Source organism: Myxocyprinus asiaticus, chromosome 38 (genome assembly GCF_019703515.2).
Source record: "Myxocyprinus asiaticus isolate MX2 ecotype Aquarium Trade chromosome 38, UBuf_Myxa_2, whole genome shotgun sequence".
NCBI classification, from domain to species: domain Eukaryota; kingdom Metazoa; phylum Chordata; class Actinopteri; order Cypriniformes; family Catostomidae; genus Myxocyprinus; species Myxocyprinus asiaticus.
The window spans coordinates 8,575,066-8,596,692 of NC_059381.1; the positions used below are offsets into that span (position 1 = coordinate 8,575,066).

General features: G+C 36.9%; 2 protein-coding genes across 3 annotated transcripts in view; one reads left to right on the forward strand and one right to left on the reverse strand.

The window, feature by feature from the left end:
• Positions 1-21,627, reverse strand: part of LOC127428617 (transcription factor TFIIIB component B'' homolog) — a 169,498-nt gene that overhangs the window by 126,411 nt on the left and 21,460 nt on the right. The gene's annotated exons all lie outside the window — the stretch shown is intronic.
• Positions 986-20,462, forward strand: entpd2b (ectonucleoside triphosphate diphosphohydrolase 2b). Of its 2 annotated transcripts, none has more exons than XM_051677081.1 (11): positions 986-1,148; positions 5,972-6,369; positions 11,652-11,843; positions 13,734-13,851; positions 13,940-14,090; positions 14,470-14,629; positions 16,130-16,357; positions 16,475-16,744; positions 16,898-17,017; positions 18,352-18,486; positions 19,269-20,462. In XM_051677081.1, the coding sequence occupies exons 2-11, from the start codon at positions 6,346-6,348 to the stop codon at positions 19,473-19,475; spliced, it is 1,605 nt and encodes a 534-aa protein (XP_051533041.1). In that variant the 5' UTR covers positions 986-1,148; positions 5,972-6,345; the 3' UTR covers positions 19,476-20,462. The 2 variants fall into 2 exon arrangements, with proteins under 2 accessions (XP_051533041.1, XP_051533038.1); XM_051677078.1 differs by lacking the exon at positions 986-1,148 and adding an exon at positions 2,066-2,256.

The following is a 21,627-nucleotide window of genomic DNA, read 5'->3' on the forward strand; positions in this document are numbered from 1 at the left end:
CGATAGATAGATAGACAGATAGATAGATCACAGAACGATAGATAGATAGATAGATAGATAGATAGACAGATAGATAGATCACAGAACGATAGATAGAATGATAGATAGATAGATAGACAGATAGAACGATAGATAGATAGAACGATAGATAGATAGATAGATAGATAGATAGATAGATCACAGAACGATAGATAGAATGATAGATAGATAGATAGATCGATCGATAGGTAGATACAACGATAGATAGAATGATAGATCACAGAACGATAGATAGATAGATAGATAGATAGATAGATAGATCACAGAACGATAGACAGAACGATAGATAGATAGATAGATAGATAGATAGATAGATAGATAGATAGATAGATCACAGAACGATAGACAGAACGATAGATAGATAGATAGATAGATAGATAGATAGATTGATAGATAGACAGAACGATAGATAGATAGATCGATAGATAGATAGATAGATAGATAGATAGGTAGATACAACGATAGATAGAATGATAGATAGATAGGTAGATAGATAGTTAGATAGATAGATAGATAGATAGATAGATAGATAGATACAACGATAGACAGATAGATAGATAGATAGATAGATAGATAGAACGATAGATAGATAGTAGATACAGATAGATAGAATGATAGATAGATAGGTAGATAGATAGTTAGATAGATAGATAGATAGATACAACGATAGACAGATAGATAGATAGACAGATAGATAGATACAACGATAGGTAGATAGATAGTTAGATAGATAGATAGATAGATAGATAGATAGATAGACAGATAGATAGACAGATAGAAAGATAGATCACAGAACGATAGATAGAACGATAGATACATACATACACACTCACACACACACACACATACATACACACACACACACACACACACACATACCACTTCCACTATTCATTTCCAAGAAAGTTCAATATCAGCCACAGCCAGTGTTGGAGAGGTGGACATACATAAATTAGTCATCTACTTTCTGAGGTAGTGGTCAGAAACGTGACTGCTTTTTTATCTCAAAATTAATTTGAAAGTATGAGGACAACGCCTGACAGCATATTTAAGAGGCGGTAGGAGGAGGACGGGACACCTCTTCAGGAAAACACTGACGTCTCTAACAGGTGAGTAGTTTAGTCCTTGTTGTGCTAAATGAAATCATTGCTGATTGATTTAATCTGCGATACTGGTTTAAATGTTACCTTCACGTTTCCTGCGGTGCGGGTGTTTGATTATGGGGTGTTGCGTTTAGCGGTTTTTAAGGGCACAGTCGGTGTTCAGGTTGATACAACTGGTAATGTAACACAACATTAGGGTGACCATACGTCCTCTTTTCCCCAGACATGTCCTCTTCTTGTTTTTTTTTTTTTTTTTGTTTTTTTTTACATGAAAAAAAGCATCCGGCTTGGCTATAAATGTCCGGGATTTTGCTTTCTTCATATTGACATGCAGTTAGGGCTCTGCATCAGTTTTCGTGTTCACGTGCCCTTACGTGATTATTCTGACAGAGAGCGGCAGACTAAAGGTGCTTGGCTGCAGCCTTGTTAGGCTGGATATCTCGGCTGCTACGTCATCAAACACCGTCGAAGAATGTCTCAGTTGTGAGGACACTAGTAAGGCAGCCTCGTTTCACAGCCTTCTTTGCCATATTTTGGAGGATGCATCAATCCTTTGCCTTCAATCACCCACAATCCTTTGCACATGACCCAAATGATTTTAAAAAAAAAAGGGTGATACAAGTTGCGTCAACCTTTATGACGCTCCATACTTTTTATTTTCTTTCTTTTTATTCAAAAAGAAAAATTATAGAAAAATAAAAAATGCAAGTAGTTTAGACAATACAACAAATTAGAAGATACAAAGCACAAAAATATAAATAAATAAAATTAATAAAAGGGCAATTACATGAATTTGAAAAGCTTTAAAAGTTTTACTTTTTACAAGTCTATGGTTTAAATATAAATTCTAAGATCAGTGTTGCAAAATGTATTATATGAAGGCTTTTTTGGGTGACTAGCTTTGTGAATAAAACATTTTGCTAAAATAATTAAGGGGTTAAGGACTTTTCTGAAGTATATGAGTTTTCTAAACAAAGTAAAATATCAGAAGGTTCTAAGCTTATGGTTCGCCATGCACACTTACTAGACTGTCTCATTCTATCACTGAGTGCTGAGGAGTGCTCCAGAATGTCACCAGACCTGCTCTGCGCTCTCAGCCAGAATCATAAATAACGTAAGTAAATTTGGACTTAAAAATATTCTACTTATCAGGGAAACGTAAACTAATAGGACGGATAAAATAGATCATGATTAAAATTTTACAACCCCTTCCTCTGATATTTGTAGTGCAACATCTGTACTTGACCTGTAAAGTTGGTACTTCAATGCTAAAAAAAATGCAGAAAATACAAAAACAAAACACAGACCTGGCCATGTGAGGGGTGAAACAAGCGTCTACATTAATTATTATAAACATTTTGTTTTTTTAAGATTTACACATTTAAATTGTATACAAAATATTATAATTTTTTTAATATATGCATGATACAATAAATGTAATTTGTTAAATATATTAAATATTGTACAAATACAATGCATTAATGCATAACATAAATGTATTTTCAGTTTTAACTGTCTATTAAGCGTTGTAAAATGCAATAATGCTTAATGGGTTATTCATGAAGTAATACAATGTTAATATATGTTATATGACATAAACTACCACAAAGAAGCAATTCTGCATCTGTGCTGTTTTTATTATTATTATTATTATTATTATTATTATTATTCTATGAAAATATGCACCAGACCAGTGGTTCCCTACCTTTTTACCTTGAAGCCCCCTATACTTAAATATAGGTCTATACATACAGTATATCACCGCCATGGATATGTGCGCTCTCTCTCCTCGCGCTCTATGTGTTTGCTCGTGTGTGCGCGCGAGAGAGCACTATCACCAATGGCCGTGACAAATGCAAAATTATGATTATAATACAATGATTTTTGGGAGCGTGCATTGCCACGGATTTTGAATAACCGCGATAGACGTGATACGTGAAACGTTTCTAGCGGTTGACGTTTTCTATTACACAGTGATGCAGAGCCATGCAGCTGCTTGATGGTCTCGTTATAAAGCATCAACAAGGTATGCCCTTTTAAGAGTTTTTTACAGGCCTGGTTCCAGATCAAAAGGTTCCAGATCAAAATCACTGAGGGTGCTTCTGAAAATAGTGGGGGTGCTCTGTATATAGTGGAAAATGTATCATAATTACACATTTTGTAATAGATTAAATCATGTTTAAATGCTACTTAACGTAAAGAAAAGTTGTTGTTTTTTTTAATGTACAAAATATTTATTGCTTCTGGGTTTTTTTTTTCCCGTGATCTGTCACTGAAAATGACAGCAAAATGCTGCACCTGCAGATTAGGACATACTGATTTGCAAAATCATACACATTTATAAGTTTTGATGCAGCATTTTGTGCATTCACAAAATGCAAGGATTTTTGTGTGTTTGCTGGTATTCAAGAAAATCTGCTTGCCAATTTACAGTATTAGTCTTACATATTCAATTGAGCAGGGGTGTGCAGTTATTTTGGTACTGGGGCCACATCAGCCGTTAAGTAGAACATGGAACAGAGAAGATAAAATGTTCTGCATAGTTTAAACTTTTAAGCCCAGACATGCACTCAATGAATGATGCACAATTTTCTGAAGTGTATGGGACCATTCTGCGATTTCTTGAAGTTTTGCTGCTATACTTTCTATCATGTGTTAGTAAAACTGAATAAAGGCTTTATTTTACCAAACTTCAATGCAATGGTAATTTAGTATTCAATTTAACACTCTATATCAGGAGTCTGGTTTAAAAGTAAAATAAAATATTCGGGAAAGAGATTCTAAAAGCTTATTTTAATGTTGGCCGCAAAGTGGACCTATTCACTTATTTTATTCTCAGAACATTATCAACCTGTTTACATGCTCATGGGTCATGATGTGGCAGTGTTTGGCACTCCATTCAGCACATCACTGAATAAAACAGGCTGCATGACACTGATAAATTATTTCTGCCAGAGTAACATTCACATACAGGTGTGAGGGACTTCAACATTTTACAAATAACACAAAGAACAAACATTTTCCTCTCTCACTTGGTTTTACTTGCGTGTCCCCTCCATGCACTATTGAGTGCTAAGTTGTTGTTTATTTGTTTTTTCCAGAGAGAAAGTGTGTGCACTCGCATGTGTGGTTGCCAGATTGCATAAAGTATGACATAAGGTGAAATATTTCCAATTTGAGCAAGTATAAATCTCTGATTGGGGTGTTGCATATTTATCTGGCAACCCTGAGCATATTAAAAACTTGTGGATGCACGAAAGGTCCCAAAGCCCCATAAATGAAAGATCTAATAAAAAACATTCATGATAAATTGACCCGCAGGCAGTAGTTTGCACTGGTCTGCAACTGAGGGTGCTCTAAGTTTCGTTTGAGGGTGCTTAGCACCCTCAAGCACCCCTGTAGAACCGGGACTGGTCCCACCACCACCACCACCACCAACTCCCAAAACTAAAAATGCTCTCATCATTTACTCACACTCATTTCATCCCAGGTGTGTATGTCTTTCTGTCTTCTGCAGGACACAAATTAAAATTTTAAGAAGAATATCTCAGCTGTCTAGGTCCATACAATGCAAGTAAATGGTGACCAAAACTTTGATGCTCCAAAAAGCACAGAATGGCAGCATAAAATTAATCCATATGACTCCGGTGGTTTAATCCATGTCCACTGAAACAGTCTACTCGATTTTTGGTGAGAACCGACCAAAATATAACTAAATTTTTACGATAAACCTTGACATTACAAACTTGATTACACTTCTTAGCACCAGAGATCTTCTATACTGAGATAACAACCTCTGCGCTTCCACCATTGGAGAGAGCATAATGGTCAACTAGCGTACGACAGTAAGTCACCGTTTGCGGATACCATACAAATGAATGGAGAGAGACGTAAACTGACACCTACCTGTCACAAAATCATCATTGACTTTCCTTATGAAGCAGCAATTTTATCGTAGTAAACTCCACACATAGTTCACTTCAAAATTATTGTTTAGTGTAAAACATATTGCAGATTGGTGGACAGGCAGTTAATTAATTAACTGATGAACTGTTTCCTTACAAAAGCAGTTTAATCATCATCGAGAAGCATCTCCTTCATAAACATCCATTCAAAAAGAACGGCCTCTTGTCTTTTTGCCAGTGTACCACCCATAGAATGTTTATGGAACTGCCGCATTATGCTGTTGTATGCTAACATCTTTTGGACTAGCGATGGCAGATCCTGTGGCGTAAGAAAGTAGTTCTTAGTAGTTTTTTTTTTTTTTTTTTTTTTTTTTTTTGGACAGTCCATAGTTTTTGACTACTTATTTATTTACGTGTTCGTTTAACTGTTACCTGCAGCCAAATGCAGCAGGCTTCCCCTCCATATGGGCTGTGCTAGCGCTCTACGCATGTATCAAGCACTAGGAAGTGTAATTGAGCTTGAAATCATGATTGCGCCTAGATACGGCAATGGCAAGTTATGCAGTGGAAAAAGATGTTCTTCTAAAAATTCAGTTGTACTCTGCAGAAGAAAAAAAGTCATATACATCTGGGATGGCATGAGGGTGAGTAACTGATGAGAGAATTTTCATTTTTGGGTGAACTTATTCCCTGACCCTGAAGTATAGCAATAATAATAGAGATGCTTGCCTTAGCAAGCACTACTAATAACTATATTATGGGTGATCTTTTAAAGGACTAGTAATTCTGTTAATTCTGATATCACTGAAATAACATGGTACGGCCAACCAGCTAAACCTGAAGTGAAATGTTTTTTACTTGTTGTAATATGCTACCTAATACACCTGAAATAACCATGTCTGTGTGTTATGCTTGTTTTTTCAGACACTGTCTGGCAGTTGGTATTGGCAGTTGCTTTGTGGATAAGAAGCTTTGCTTTCTGTGAGGATGGAGGAGAGAGCAGCATGGTTATATTCGCCTGTTACTCCTGCTGGGACTTGGATGAAACACTGGCTGTTCGTTCACTGTAGGTCTAAACACTCACTGGAGGAGGCGGCTCAAAGTGACCACTGGCCATCTCACCCATTTTGCACCAGAAAGAGACTCATGGTGGCCCTTCTGGTCATCCTGGTCTTGGTTGCCATGGTGCTGCTTCTGCTGCTGAATTATTATTGTATTATGGTCTGGCATCTGTGTAAACAGGAAGAGGAGTACCCTGTTCTCCCGATGAGCACTACACCAGAGCTGGAAAATCAGGAATGACTTTGAATGAGAGCAATGCGGTAAAACCATAGACATCCGAATAGTGATTTTAGCTACATGTTTGTTCGTTGTTTGGTTTTGTTTTAATATTTGGTGCACTCATCAGGGATGCATTTTCGTGTTATGCTGCTGTGCTTTTTGTTTGGAGAACTGAGATAACACTGAAAATTACCAGGATCCTGTTGCATATTTGATGTGTGATTTGTGGTTTATGAAGGAAATAATTCGCAATTAGATTACTCAGTTCCTGAACTTTTGACTCAGTTTAGTTTTCTATTTATTCAAAATGACATCTTAGGTTTTTCATTACAAGTTGTGCCTTGGCTTGAAAATTATGTCTATTCAAAAATTGCAAAGTCACTGTATATATCTGTCTGTTTAAAAATGTTAATCGTTATCTATACTGGAGCTTTACATGTTTTCGAGACTGTTTATAAAAAGAAGGAAGAACTTGATTAACATTTACATTGGGTTTTTTTATCACAAAACTTTAAACTTTAGAAACAAGGATGTAACCAAAAGCAAAAAGTGGAAGAATCTGCCGTTGAAAACCAATTCTGATAAACCACTAATTTAAATATTTTTGTGTGTCCCTCTCAATGTCTATTGAGAAATGGTTTTGCTAAAACAAACATATTACAGTGTATTGAACATAATGTCTCAATATCACTCAAAACATTCTTCAATAAAATGGATTGTATTTTGAATCCAACATAAAAAATATCTGGTGTTTAGCCTTGCTTTATTATGGTTATTTTTCTTTGCCATATAATAAGCATTACTGCCTCTACATTCTCATGCACAGTAATTACCAAAAAATTAAAGTGATGTCATATTTGTTTGTGATTGCTAAACTGCTTGAATATTCATAGTGTTTTTTAGCACTTGGAATCGGAAATTCTTACCAGATGTAAAGTAGTGCATAGGCAGGGTTGGGGAGTAACGGAATACATGTAACAGGATTATGTATTTAAAATACAAAATATAAGTAACTGTATTCCACTACAGTTACAATTTAAATCATTGGTAATTAGAATACAGTTACATTCAAAAAGTACTTTGATTACTGAAGAGATTACTTTGCATTTTATTGTCATTTGTTTCATTTAATCTTTAGTCCTTTCAGATGGAAAACATTTATACATATAAATGATGCAATCCAAAGTGCTTTTGAACAGCGGTGAAACACTTTCTTATGATGTGTTACATTCATACGAGCAGACAGAGAAGTAAGTTTGAAGTAACTTTGGAGCAGAAGAAATAAAAATAAACCTGTGTAAATTGTCAGCTTTACGCTAAGCTAAAATGCTATTTCTAGCCATTTTACATGCACATGTTACAAAAATTGTATTCTTGATAATAATTTTTTTATTGTTTTCCTGTAAAAATATCTAAAAATCCTTAAAACAAGATCAGTTCTAACTGATCTTGTTTTAGAAACAACACTGCATAAGATATTTAGGTTTTTCAGAGTATGTATTTTTAACATGTGTATTTTGTCTTACTGTACTGGCAGAGTTTTTATAGTCAAAACAAGTGAAAAAATCTACCAGTGCTGAAGAAGTAATCCAAAGTATTTAGAATACATTACTGACCTTGAGTAATCTAATGGAATATGTTACAAATTACATTTTACAGCATGTATTCTGTAATCTGTAGTGGAATACATTTCTAAAGTAACCCTCCCAACCCTGTGCATAGGGAATACAAAATAGTGTAGGCCTGTTAATGCACTGTCCCCCTGCTCTTGGCAGGAATTATACTATTCAAAGTAAGCTGTCTCAGTCAGCCTTTGTGTAGAGGCAGTGAACATTAAGAGAGCAATGAATGGGGGAGAACATTAAAATTCTAGTCAGTTGCACTAGTGAACACTTCACAAGACAGAATTAAACAGAAGATGGCATATGATTTGGGGGTGTTCTGGAGACTTTCTTATTCTGTACTAGATTGGGATCAGTGCAGGAAATGCTGTGTTTGTGTTTTACTTCCAAAGGCAAGAAAATTGCAGTAAGCACATTTTACCAAAGTAAGAGCAACAATGCAATGCTGTGTGTTGTGTACTGCATACTAAAAGTACACTGTAAAAGTGGCAACCTGCAATTGTTATTTTAAGGAGCTACTTTATATCTATGTGCTCTAACCCTTAAAAATGACAGTAGTTTTATTGGTGTGACCTAATGTAGTCAGGTTGATTCAGTGATGTTAAATTATATTTTTGACTTGAATAAAACCAATTAATTTAGATGTTACTACATTTTATGGTTAACATTTGCTTCCGTGTAGCTTTATAACACTTCATAAAATCTCCATTTAGATTATATTCGATTTTTAGTTCGTGAACATTTACAGTGCATCTGGAAAGTATTCACAGTGCTTCACTTTTTCCACATTTTGTATTGTTACAGCCTTATTCCAAAATGGATTAAATTCATTATTTTCCTCAATTCCACAAACAATACCCCATAATGACAACGTGAAAGAAGTTTGTTTGAAATCTTTACAAATTTATAAAAAAAAAAAAAAAAAAAAAAAAAGATCACATGTACATAAGTATTCACAGCCTTTGCTCAATACTTTGTTGAAGCACCTTTGGCACCAATTACAGCCTCAAGTCTCTTTGAGTATGATGCTACAAGCTTGGCACACCTATTTTTGGGCAGTTTCTCCCATTCTTCTTTGCAGGACCTCTCAAGCTCCATCAGGTTGGATTGGGAACGTCAGTGCACAGCCATTTTCAGATCTCTCCAGAGATGTTCAATCGGGTTCAAGTCTGGGCTCTGGCTGGGCCACTCAAGGACATTCACAGAGTTGTCCCGGAGCCACTCCTTTGTTATCTTGGCTGTGGAAGATTCGCACCAGTCTGAGGTCCAGAGCGCTCTGGAGCAAGTTTTCATCAAGGATGTCTCTGTACATTGCTGCATTCATCTTTCCCTCGATCCTGACTAGTCTCCCAGTTCCTGCCGCTGAAAAACATCCCCACAGCATGATGCTTCACTGTAGGGATGGTATTGACCAGGTGATGAGCGGTGCCTGGTTTCCTCCAGACATGACGTTTGCCATTCAGGCCAAAGAGTTGACAGCCCACCTGAGCAAACTCCAGGTGGGCTGTCATGTGCCTTTTACTGAGGAGTGGCTTCCGTCTGGCCACTCTACCATACAGGCCTGATTGGTGGAGTGCTGCAGAGATGGTTGTTCTTCTGGAAGGTTCTCCTCTCTCCACAGAGAAATGCTGGAGCTCTGTCAGAGTGACCATCGGGTCCTTGGTCACCTCCCTGACTAAGGCCCTTCTCCCCTGATCGCTCAGTTTGGCCAGGCGGCCAAATGCTGGAGCTCTGTCAGAGTGACCATCGGGTTCTTGGTCACCTCCCTGACTAAGGCCCTTCTCCCCCGATCGCTCAGTTTGGCCAGGCGGCCAGCTCTAGGAAGAGTCCTGGTGGTTCCAAACTTCTTCCATTTACAGATGATGGAGGCCACTGTGCTCATTGGGACCTTCAATGCTGCAGAAATTTTTCTGTACCCTTCCCCAGATCTGTGCCTCAATATAATCCTGTCTAGGCAGTCTACAGACAATTCCTTGGACTTCATGGCTTGGTTTGTGCTCTGACATGCACTGTTAACTGTGGGACCTTATATAGACAGGTGTGTGCCTTTCCAAATCGTGTCCAATCAACTGAATTTACCACAGGTGGACTCCAATCAAGTTGTAGAAACATCTCAAGGATGATCAGTGGAAACAGGATGCACCTGAGCTCAATTTTGAGTGTCATGGCAAAGGCTGTGAATACTTATGTACATGTGATTTTTTTAGTTTTTTATTTTTTATAAATTTGCAAAGATTTCAAACAAACTTCTTTCACGTTGTCATTATGGGGTATTGTTTGTAGAATTTTGAGGAAAATAATGAATTTAATCCATTTTGGAACAAGGCTGTAACATAACAAAATGTGGAAAAAGTGAAGCGCTGTGATTACTTTCCGGATGCACTGTAAATTTAAAAGTGCACTCAGTAATTTATTTGAACATCAATTTGGACTTACACTGACACCTAGGTGCCTGGATGCAGCATCATTCAAATACAAAAGTTTTCAGTTACAGATGCCATTGTAGAAATTCACTATTCACAGTCGTGATTACTTTAATCCTTGAGTGAAAGTGTCCAATAACAGGGTGGTTACTGAGATTGAGCAGACTATTTAGCCCAAGGCCGTGCACTTGTTTTAAAATGCATGGGTGAAATTGGAACACCTATGGCGGATGTAGAAAGGAAGTTCCGCCTTATAGGTAAAAGAGCCAAACACCTTTTTAGAAACAGACATCACCTGTTGGTCAACTCAAGAATGCGCATGTGCATTGGCTGGACCGGCCTGAAAAATAGTATTTTAGTGTGATCTGAGCTAACTAAGGACAATTTATGATACCACTGTTTTCCGATTTTACAGCCGAATTTGAAATATTTTCTTTGATCACAATCTTGACCTACTGTTTTGTAGATTTAGATCTTTTCCCATTCATGTAGTTGTACTTGTATGGCGCTTGTATCCATAGAAAATAGCTGCCTGGGAGTCTTCCCAAGATGGCCGCAGAGTGGGCTGGTCATGTAATCCTAACATGGCAGCCCCTATGAGTGGACCCTCTCCATGTAGAATAAAATTGCTTTTATGAGGCTACTGATATGACTGGAGTTGTCATCTCATGCAAGTGCTCCAGATTTTATACATATGTTTCAAAATTACAATTAATTTATTTTATAAGCTTTTTAAATGAGGAAACATTTCTGAGTGCACCTTTAAGCAAACTTAAAAAGTGTTGAAAAATACACAAATCTTTTAAAAATGGTTTAAGATAACTCTAGCAAAATTAATCATGAAAATTATAATTAACTGAGATTGTAACAAACTATTGTATTCTTGAAATTAACATTTTGAGTACTTTTCAAATGTTCTTCATAACAACAAAATATATATTTTATATATTTAAATATTCATAACAACATTTGTTTTTTCTCTTTCTATAGTTTAGTGACTGAAAGAACACAGGCAGAACCACACTTCAAAACATGCTAAATTAATGTTTCAAATATTCTATCTAAACAATAGAGCAAATTTTAACATTGAACAGAAATGTGAATTAAAGTGAAAAAAGTGGTCTGACAGATTATTTTTATTTTTTTATTTGTTTCACAATTCTGATTGGGAAGCGTAAGTGTTAATATGGATCTTTAACACTCAAGTTACTAATGTTTCTTCCATTTGAACTTCTTTGAACAAAAGAGGTTTTTGTACTCTTTTGTTGGTGGATAAAGGAACAGAGTGGGTGGTCAGGGTGGCATTTGCTCCTCCACCATCAGAATTACAACAGTCAGACCCCAGCTCCACTGATGGATAAACCGTGCTGCAAGTTTGTTGTCTCAGGGACGCTCCTTCTGTTTGGAATTGTGTCTATTCTACTCCTTACTGTATCTGTAGATGAAATAAAAGAACCCCCAGAGTACATGGTAAGTAATGTAATTCTTTCTTTGTTTCAGTTTAGTTACACAATGAATCTTAATTAGAGGAAGGCAAATGTTAGAGGAATTGTGGTGTTTTGTGGGAAATTCAGAATAATATATAATTTCATTTTCACATCCATCATTCAGATACTCAGGAATGCATATCCAAGCAAAGCTCATTAACCATTAGGCCCTAGATGGTAACATCAAAGCTGAAGGGTACATCATGAATCACCACCATAAGCCAATATTTGCTTCTGAAAAGACATTTTACCACCAAACATAAATACATAAATGAAATTTAGTTTACAAGCTACAGTTCCATAAATATCCTTTAGTTTTAAACATTGCTTACCAAAAAATGTACATCACTTAATCTAATCAATCAGTCAATAGATTGTATTACACATAGCATACTAATACTGGCATTATGTTCATGCTGTCTCTCCAAGCTGAGTCTGGTTCCTCCAAAGGTTTTTGTTTTTCTTCACTAACATCTTGTTGAGTTTTTGTGCCTTGCTACAGTCACCTTTGGCTTGCTCACTGGGGGCTTAAAGGGATAGTTCACCCAATTATGAAAATTCTCACATTATTTACTCACCCTCATGCCATCCCAGATGTGTATGACTTTCTTTATAAAGCAGAACACAAACAAAGATTTTTAGAATATTTCAGCTCTACAATGCATGTGAATGGCGATCAGACATTTGTAGGTCCAAAAATCACATAAAGGAAACATAAAAGTAATTCTGGTTAAATCTATATTTTCAGAAGCGATATGATAGGTGTGGGTGAGAAACAGAACAAAATTTAAGTCCTTTTTTTTTTTACTCTAAATCTCCACTGTCACTTTCACTTTCAGATGTAAAAGTGAAACTAAACAGGCACCACATGGAGAAGGTTATAGCTGCAGGCGTTGCTCCAAAAAGGGGGATGAGCTCCAAATCGCCATTGACGATACAGGGAGCCCCTAACCTAACCTAAGATTCTGCCCCCATTGGGAGGTCTCCGGCCTGCAGCTATACCTACTTGACCACATGTGGCTTTCAGATGTGAAAGTGACAGTAGAGATTTAGAGTAAAAAAAGGAATTAAAAGGATCTGTTTCTCACCCACACCTATCATATTGCTTCTGAAGATGTAGATTTAACCACTGGAGTCATATGGATTACTTTTATGTTTCCTTTATGTGATATTTGGAGCTACAAATGTCTGATCATCATTCACTTGCATTGTATGGACCTACAGAGATGAGATTTTCTTCTAAAATAATTCATTTTTGTTCTGCTGAAGAAAGAAAGTCATACACATTTGGAATGGCATGAGGGTGAGTAAATGATGAGATAATTTTCATTTTAAGGCATTAAGGCATTACAGACATTACAGTATGATTTTCTGTAAAGCTGCTTTAAAACAATGTGTATTGTGAAAAGTGCTATTCAATTAAATATGCCGACATGAGTACTAAACATGAGAAAGTAGACATTCTAGATATAGAATGTTCCTATTGGGAATCCTGCAACTGTAGCTAGTGGGGTGAAAGGTGGTAATGATTCCAGGGGGCCACAGATCCAGGAGGTCCCACAACAAATTCTAAACCGTATTTTTTTAAAAGGGGTTCCCCTTTTTTCACCCAATTTGGAATGCCCAATTCCCAATGCGCTTTTAAACACTCGTGGTAGTGATTTGCCTCAGTCTGGGTGGCGGAGGACGAATCCCAGCTGCCTCCGTGTCTGAGACCGTCAACCCGTGCATTTTATCACGTGGTTGAGAGTGTTGCCACGGAGACATGGCGCGTGTGGAGGCTTCACACCATCCACCACGGCATCCACGCTCAACTCACAATGTGCCCCACCAAGAATGAACTTTTTTTTTGGTTGTTTCTCTTTCATTGCAGTATGGAATTGTTCTGGATGCAGGCTCCTCACACACTGCAATGCACATCTACAGATGGCCGGCAGACAAGCTGAACGGCACAGGTGTGGTCACCCAGCACAGCGAGTGTCATGTTAAAGGTCAGGGAATCCAAGGTTTTGCTGAAATAGTACAGACTATTAGGTTGTTGTTATTTAGTTCTGGCTTGCATGTGTTCTTTTGGTTTAGGAGGGGGAATCTCAAGTTATGCTGGGCAGAATGGTGCAGCAGGCCGCAGCCTGGAGGGGTGCTTGAAACAGGCCATGCAGGACATTCCCAAAGATCGACATCACAGCACACCTGTATATCTAGGAGCCACTGCTGGTATGCGACTTCTGAAGTGAGTGTGTTGTAGTGTTTTTTCTTTATTCCACCACCTATTTTGCTTTATGACCTTCAGCATTCATGTTGAATGACTTTGATGGACAATGCTCTTGCTTTTTACAAAATCTACTTGAATGTAGCAAGACTTCTGACTATGTAGTTTTAAACTGTTCTGTATTTACTGCTTATGGCCGAGAGTAACCATTAACTGTAAAATAGCATCTTACAGAGCCCAAAACATGTGTGACAGACTAGCCATCGGCAGCGACTTCATCTGACATTTGCCAATTACCTTCTTTCCTATGCCCTAACCTAGGCTTTTATGGACCCCTAAAAATGTTTGATCTGTTATTTTCTATTTGTTACCTGTATCTCTCTCTTTTTTTGTTTTACAGTTTTACCAATCCTGAGAAATCAGCTAAGGTTCTTCAAAACGTAGGCGAAAAAATAAAATCCTTTCCATTCAGCTTTCAAGGAGCAGTTATTTTGAGTGGTCAAGAGGAGGGAGCCTATGGCTGGATCACTGTAAACTACCTGCTTGAAAACTTCATAAAGGTCCTATAGACCATAAAGGATTGTTTTCCTGTGCCAATCAAACTGTCCATTAGTTAATTAGACTGCCTCTTTGTCACTTATGATAGACAGGCGTATTCAGTATATCAAGCAAATAAAACATATTTTGACCAGGGTTGGGCAAAATTCAGTATTTCTCTTCATGGGTTGGAATAGAGCTCTTCAGCTGATAGTCCCAAAACCCAGAAGGCCCAGGCATACTTTGGGCGAATTCCAAACAGCAGTGAGCATCCCTATGCCCTACTTCCTCCAAAGGGCTGAGCCCTTGAAGTGGGAACTCTGGAGGGAGCAGGGCACTCGCGTCTCATGTATGGCCGTTTGGAACACCCTTGATTGAAGGGATTAATGAAAGACATAGGTCACTTCCACTTTATCTTCGCCTGAAACGTTACCATGACGACGCAACACAGCTGTTCTAAGTCAGGAATCTCTTATTTATCGCTGTTAATTTGTTGTTGCAAATAAATATAATTTTTTATAGGTTTTTTTTTTTCAAACATTGACTTTTGTGTATTATTTAAAATTGCATACTTCTGCTGTTTTAACAATAATAATAATATATCTGTAAATAAATGTATATAAAATTTATGAATGAACATTTCCCGACGAAAGTTATTTGGTGCACGAGAGGTCTTAATAATAAATAAATAAATAATACACCACAGGGTTTAGACTAGCCTACAGTAAAAATGGGCCCTGTTTTTGGAGTAACTTTATGCTTATAGCTGTCTACTATCTTATGTATGTGGACGAATGTAAACTTAATCGGAGAAGTATCTGTTATAAAAGGGCTATAGCACTTGCCCGAGAGTTTTAACATGTAATAAGTTCTGATCGACAACCTTGCTTTAAAATATATCCCGAGGACACGCCACCCAGTGTCACGTGATCATAAAAGGTCAAATTACTTCCTTGAAGTGACCATCGCATGTACTCTTTGCTAATGGCCTTGTGGAAGGGCCCTTCGTGGAGGGCTTGAGTTGCTTACTACGTTGCTTACTCGTTTGGAACACCCCTTCGTGTAGTGTCCCCTTCCTGCAGTGCCCTTCAAGGGTGCAAAAACGCTATTTGGAATTCACCCTTTGTTTTTACGCATTCCGGATTGCCTCGTGCCCGGTCGACCGTGTTGCCTTTCTGAACGAATACGAACGTGTTTAACAATTTAAAAGAACCCTATGACATTGCATCCTTTCGAATTAACTGAAATTGCATTAAATCAAATGTATGATTAAAAACTAAACTTAACAACGGTTATGTTGATTTAAATCCAGTTTGATTCTTTTTCCTTAAATTCACATTTAAATTGCAATTTTATATCCTGTTTGCTGCCACAATTCAAATTTCGGAACTGAATTGCAATTGAATCAGCATTCTTAATATATATTTCTTAATGGGTGCACACCATGACTGCCAAATCATTAAAAATGATTGGGCTCTCTAGTGGCCAATTTCTATCTTTCTTTTCTCCTCCTCACTATATAGTATGGCTACGAGGGCAGTTGGCTTAATTCTGGCAGAAAAACAGTGGGAGCACTGGATTTGGGAGGGGCGTCTACGCAGATCACCTTTGAGACCCCAGAGACGATTGAGGACACGGAAAACCACATGACCTTGCGTCTCTACGGGCAGGAGTATTCTCTCTACACACACAGTTACTTGTGTTATGGTAAAGAAGAAGCCCTGCGCATGATATTGGCGAACCTCGTTAAAGTATGATATTATGATACCATTTACAGTTATTTTAATGTCAAAACTTTTTGTGATTTATTTTTGTCAGGTGATGTAATAAGATCACAATTTACATTCATCAAGTGCTTCTCATGTCAGTTACAGGGTAATACAAGTGTGGTGTACCATCCCTGCTACCCATCTGACTTTGCTGAATTCTTAAAGCTGGAGAAAATATTTGACTCAGCTTGCACAGAGCCATTGAGACCTAAACCTTACAACCCTCATTCCTGGATCAGAGTGCAAGGCACCGGGGACTATGCCAGCTGCCTTGGCAACACTTCTACAATATTTATCTTCAACCTCTGCCCCTTTTCTCAGTGTTCCTTTAATAGAGTTTTCCAGCCCAACATCAGTGGGGGTTTCATGGTGAGGGGACACAGAAATGGCCAGAATGAAAAATAAGAGTTTAATAGAATAGAATAAATATATTTACTGAAATATAGCTTAGAAACTAAAACTATCGCTAGTTAGAAGTGGTGAATAGGATCTAAAGCATTTGTCTTTCTTTTCTTCTTTCAGGCCTTCTCTGCCTATTTCTTCACTTACAGTTTTCTCCAGCAAAGTACAGGGATAAAGATCAGCACCTCTACTCAGCTACAAGAAGCTACCCAGGCTGTGTGTAACATGACCATAGATGAGGTATAACATATACTGTAAGTGTGTGTATGTGTGTGTGTGTGTGTGTGTGTGTGTGTGTGTGTGACAAATCCACAACTTATGGACAAATAGCATAAATCCCATAGTTGATCATTAAAGGGATAGTTCACCCCAAAATGAAAATTCTCTCATCATTTATCCACTCTCATGACACCCCAGATGTGCATGACTTTCTTTCTTCTGCAGAACACAAACAAAGATTTTTAGAAGGATTTCTCAGCTCTGTTGGTCCACACAATGCAAGTGAATGGGTACAAAAACTTCAGAAGCGATTTGATAGTTGTGGGTGAGAAAGAGATCAATATTTTAGGCCTTTTTTACTATAACTCTCCACTTTCACATTCTTCTTTCTTTTAGGCAATTTGCATTCTTTGTTCATATCGCCACCTACTGGGCAGGAGGGAGAATATATAGTAAAAAAAAAAAGGACATGTTTTTCACCCACACTTATTATATTACTTCTGAATATACAGATTAAACCACTGGAGTCTTGTGGATTACTTTTATTCTGCCTTTATGTGCTTTTTGGAGCTTCAAAATGTTGTTACCTATTCACTTGCATTGTGAGAACCTACAAAGCTGAGATATTCTTCTAAAAATCTATGTTTGTGTTCAGCAGAATCATCTGGGATGGCATGAGGGTGCGGAAATGAAGAGAATTTAAATTTTTAGGTGAACTTCCCTTTAAGCTAAAGTACTAGTTTTAGCATCAAGAATATTCTGTGGAAAAGAAAAAAACACACACAAATGAGGTCCTTTCAATTTCTCCATTCTTTCTCCTAGACAGTCATTTTAAACACATTAAATGGAAAGCAAATGGAGAATTTTAGAGTCTCCTGCTTATCATATGTTTCCCCTGGGAAAGAGCCCTTATAATCTCACATGTTCATTTTCAGATCTCAACAAAGTCACACACTGTGCTCAGATTTGCCAAGATATCAAAGTCTGCAATGAAAGTCACAGAGATTTCAATATAATCTCAAACATTTCTTATCAAATTCTTCAAAGACCTTTTTATCTGGGCAATTATATTTAAATTGATTTTTATGAATTTAAAGTCTATGCTTTTACTGTACTGTATGTCAACAATTGTCTCCTTTCCAATTATTTTTATATCCCATGTGGATTTTAGGAGAAACATCTGAGACAATGTTGATGTGTGAATGATACATAACTGAGAACTACTTTAAGGCTCCTGGGCTTTGAAAAAGCAACCTCTGAGCAATAAAATTTCCCTCTAGGAATTCAGTGCATTGCATCATTGATGTTCTGTAAATTCCTACATTTTCATCTCTTTCTTCATCTGTTTATTTTAGATGACCAACAAAGCTCCCGACTTGAAAAAATACTTAAAGGAATATTGTGCAGTTGCAGTGTATATGCAAGTGCTGATGCTGAGAGGTTACCACTTTGATGAGCGTTCCTTCCAAAATGTTGCTTTCCAGAAAAAGGTGAGTTCACTAAAATAATATTCCAGCTTCAATTCAAATTAAGCTCAATTGACAGCATTTGTTGCATGTTGATTACCACAAAAATAATTTGTACTTTTCCGTCCTTTCATAAAAATAAAAAAAAGCAAAAATCGAAGTTACAGTGAGGGACGTACAATGGTGAAAGTGAATGGGGATAATTTTTGAAGGGTTTAAAAGGCAGAAATGTGAAGTTTATAATTTTGTAAATGGATTTACATTCATTCTTCTGTTAAAACTTATATACTGTATTATTTAAGATGTAAAGCTGCTTAAATCGTAATTTTTGTTGTCAAAATTTGGATATAACTTGTGAAAAGTTGTTAAATTAGATATAACTTTACACAGAAATGGTTAGTAAGCGATTTTATCAGACTAAAATCATGTTAACGCGTATATTGTTTACATCTTGTGGCTTTACTTTTGAAACAGTGAGAATATTTATGTTTATGGATTGGCCCCATTCACTTCCATTGTAAGTGACTAACCGAAACCCAGATTTTTGCTTTTTTAAAGAAAAGGAGGGGCAAGTCTAAATACATTTTTGCGGTAATCAATACTATGCAACAAAAGTTGTCGATTGAGCTTAACTTGTACTGAACCCGGAATATTCCTTTAACATGGTGGTTGTACTTGACCATCATAGACCAACTTAAATCACCATATTTGTAGTAAGACAAACCATTTTTCCAATTCTCTGCTGAAAAAGTGCAAAATATGCAAATATAAAGAATGTACCTCCAATCTACCTCACTATGTTCCAGGCAGGTAAAGCATCTCTGGGATGGGCACTGGGTTATATACTCAGTGTTAGCAGCCTCCTTCCAGAGGAGACTGTGGGGATCAGGAAAGGCTTGTACCCTGGAGCATGGATTGGCCTGTTGGTTCTCCTAAACCTTCTCTTTTTTGCCACCCTCTGTTACATTGCTTTTCTAGTATTTCATATGAATAGGAGTAATGATGTCTCATAGCATGCAATTATTTCTTTGTCCCATATTTTTCCATTTGTGCAGAATATTTTCGAAAAATGCCTCACAGAGAGTATTGTTTCATAATAACAAAGCATTTCAACATTTCACATCACCTGGTACATGGTTACAGAAACATGTTTTGTGATTTGTGTTTTGATGTGCTGCCTTTACTCATATGCAAATTAAGATTAACAATCCAGGAAATTACTTAATCCTTGACAGTTTGGTGATACATCCTAAATAAAGCCTCTTGGAAACTAAAGAGAATACTATGCAGTGTAATTGTGCATGTGCTCTCTGTTTAGTTTGAAATTTACATTATATAAACAACATAATAATGGCATGAGCGCTAAATGTGATGCATGGTTACTATTTTAACATATTCCAGCAACTTTGTTTTTTTTCTTGATCTTTATTTGTGTCTTGTGTGATGCACAGCTTTTATTCGAGGAATTACTGTATATGTTATTTTTAAAGCAGACTGTCTTCAGTGTATTCAGTTATTTTGAACTGTGGTTAAAGAAGGACATAAAGCTTAAAGTTTCATTTTAGTTCACCATTCAGTTCCCTTCAGTTAATGTGCAATAAGAAGTTCACCACACAAACTGATTCTGACCTGTTTCTCTAACTAAAGGAATAAAATCATAATGTCAATAATTCACCAAACTGAATTCTGTCCAAATGCAAACTACTGATATTGTCATACTTATGTCATGCATACAACTCATCATAACTACACTGAGGTCATAATAAGTAACTGTAAAGGAATTAAAGGATAACACAGCCCTTAAAAACATTTACAGTTGTAGGTAGGGTTGCCACTTTTGAAGTTTTTAAATAAGGGACACTTAAATGGGGCCCTATGGTTAGGGCCCGGGATCATGGCCCTTAACTACATCCTCCACAGTTTTAGCAATAAATGCATTGAGTTAATATGCGTTATTAATAAAAATTGTATATCCTTTCTTATATGCTAAAATGAGAACTTTCCTGACCCATGACTTATTAAAAATAAATAAATACATAATTTATATGTTAAAAATATATTTATTTTAATTTTTTCGATTATTTGTCTTCTTTATCTTATGTATACATTTTGGATGGTTTATACATATTTTTTAATTTTTTTAATTATTTTATTTGTTTATTTTTTCCCTTCACCTGTACTTGTCTTTATGATTGTGTTCATACATTGTTTGATCTTATTGAACATTTATATAGAAAAAACTCCAGTTTTACCACCATTTGTGTACTTTTCAGACGGTACCTTACCACACCCTCCATAGTATTAGCCCGTTTTAGTACAATGTGTGGACTTTTCAGATGGTACCTTACCACACCCTCCACAGTATTATCCCGTTTTAGTACAATGTGTGGACTTTTCAGACGGTACCTTACCACACCTTCCACAGTATTAGCCCGTTTTAGCATAATGAATGGACTTTCAGACGGTACCTTACCACACCCTCCACAGTATTAGCCCGTTTAAGTACAATGTGCGGACTTTTCAGACGGTCCCTTACCACACCCTCCACAGTATTAGCCCGATTTGGTACAAGTGTGTGTACTTTTCAGACGGTCCCTTACCACACCCTCCACAGTATTAGCACGTTTTAGCACACTGTATGGACTTTTCAGACGGTCCCTTACCCACAGGAGGCGCATTTTCCAACTTATATCAATGTTAAATTGGCGATCTGGAACGATTTCACCGTGACGCCATCTGACCAGCTTAAATATGGGACAAATCGCGTCCCGTATCGATTAAGTAAGGGACGCATCATTTTATCTTTAAATACGGGACGACCCCGTATTTTACGGGACGGGTGGCAACCCTAGTTGTAGGCTGCTAATAGTATTTGCAAAAATACCATAATTACTTTAATTAATGAATTCTTACTATAATAAAACTCTGGTAACTTAGTATAAGCCAACACTGCCAACAATAAACTGATAAAAGAATGAATGAAACAAATTAGTGACAGATGTTTGCATTATTATTTTACAGTAACTACAACTGTTGTAGTATTTTGGTAGAATCTGTGGTTAACTTGGTAAACTGTTGGAAGGACATGTACGGTAAGGTAAACTGCAGAATTAATACAATATATGGAGTTTGTTGATACTGGGTTTTGATATGACTATGACAATT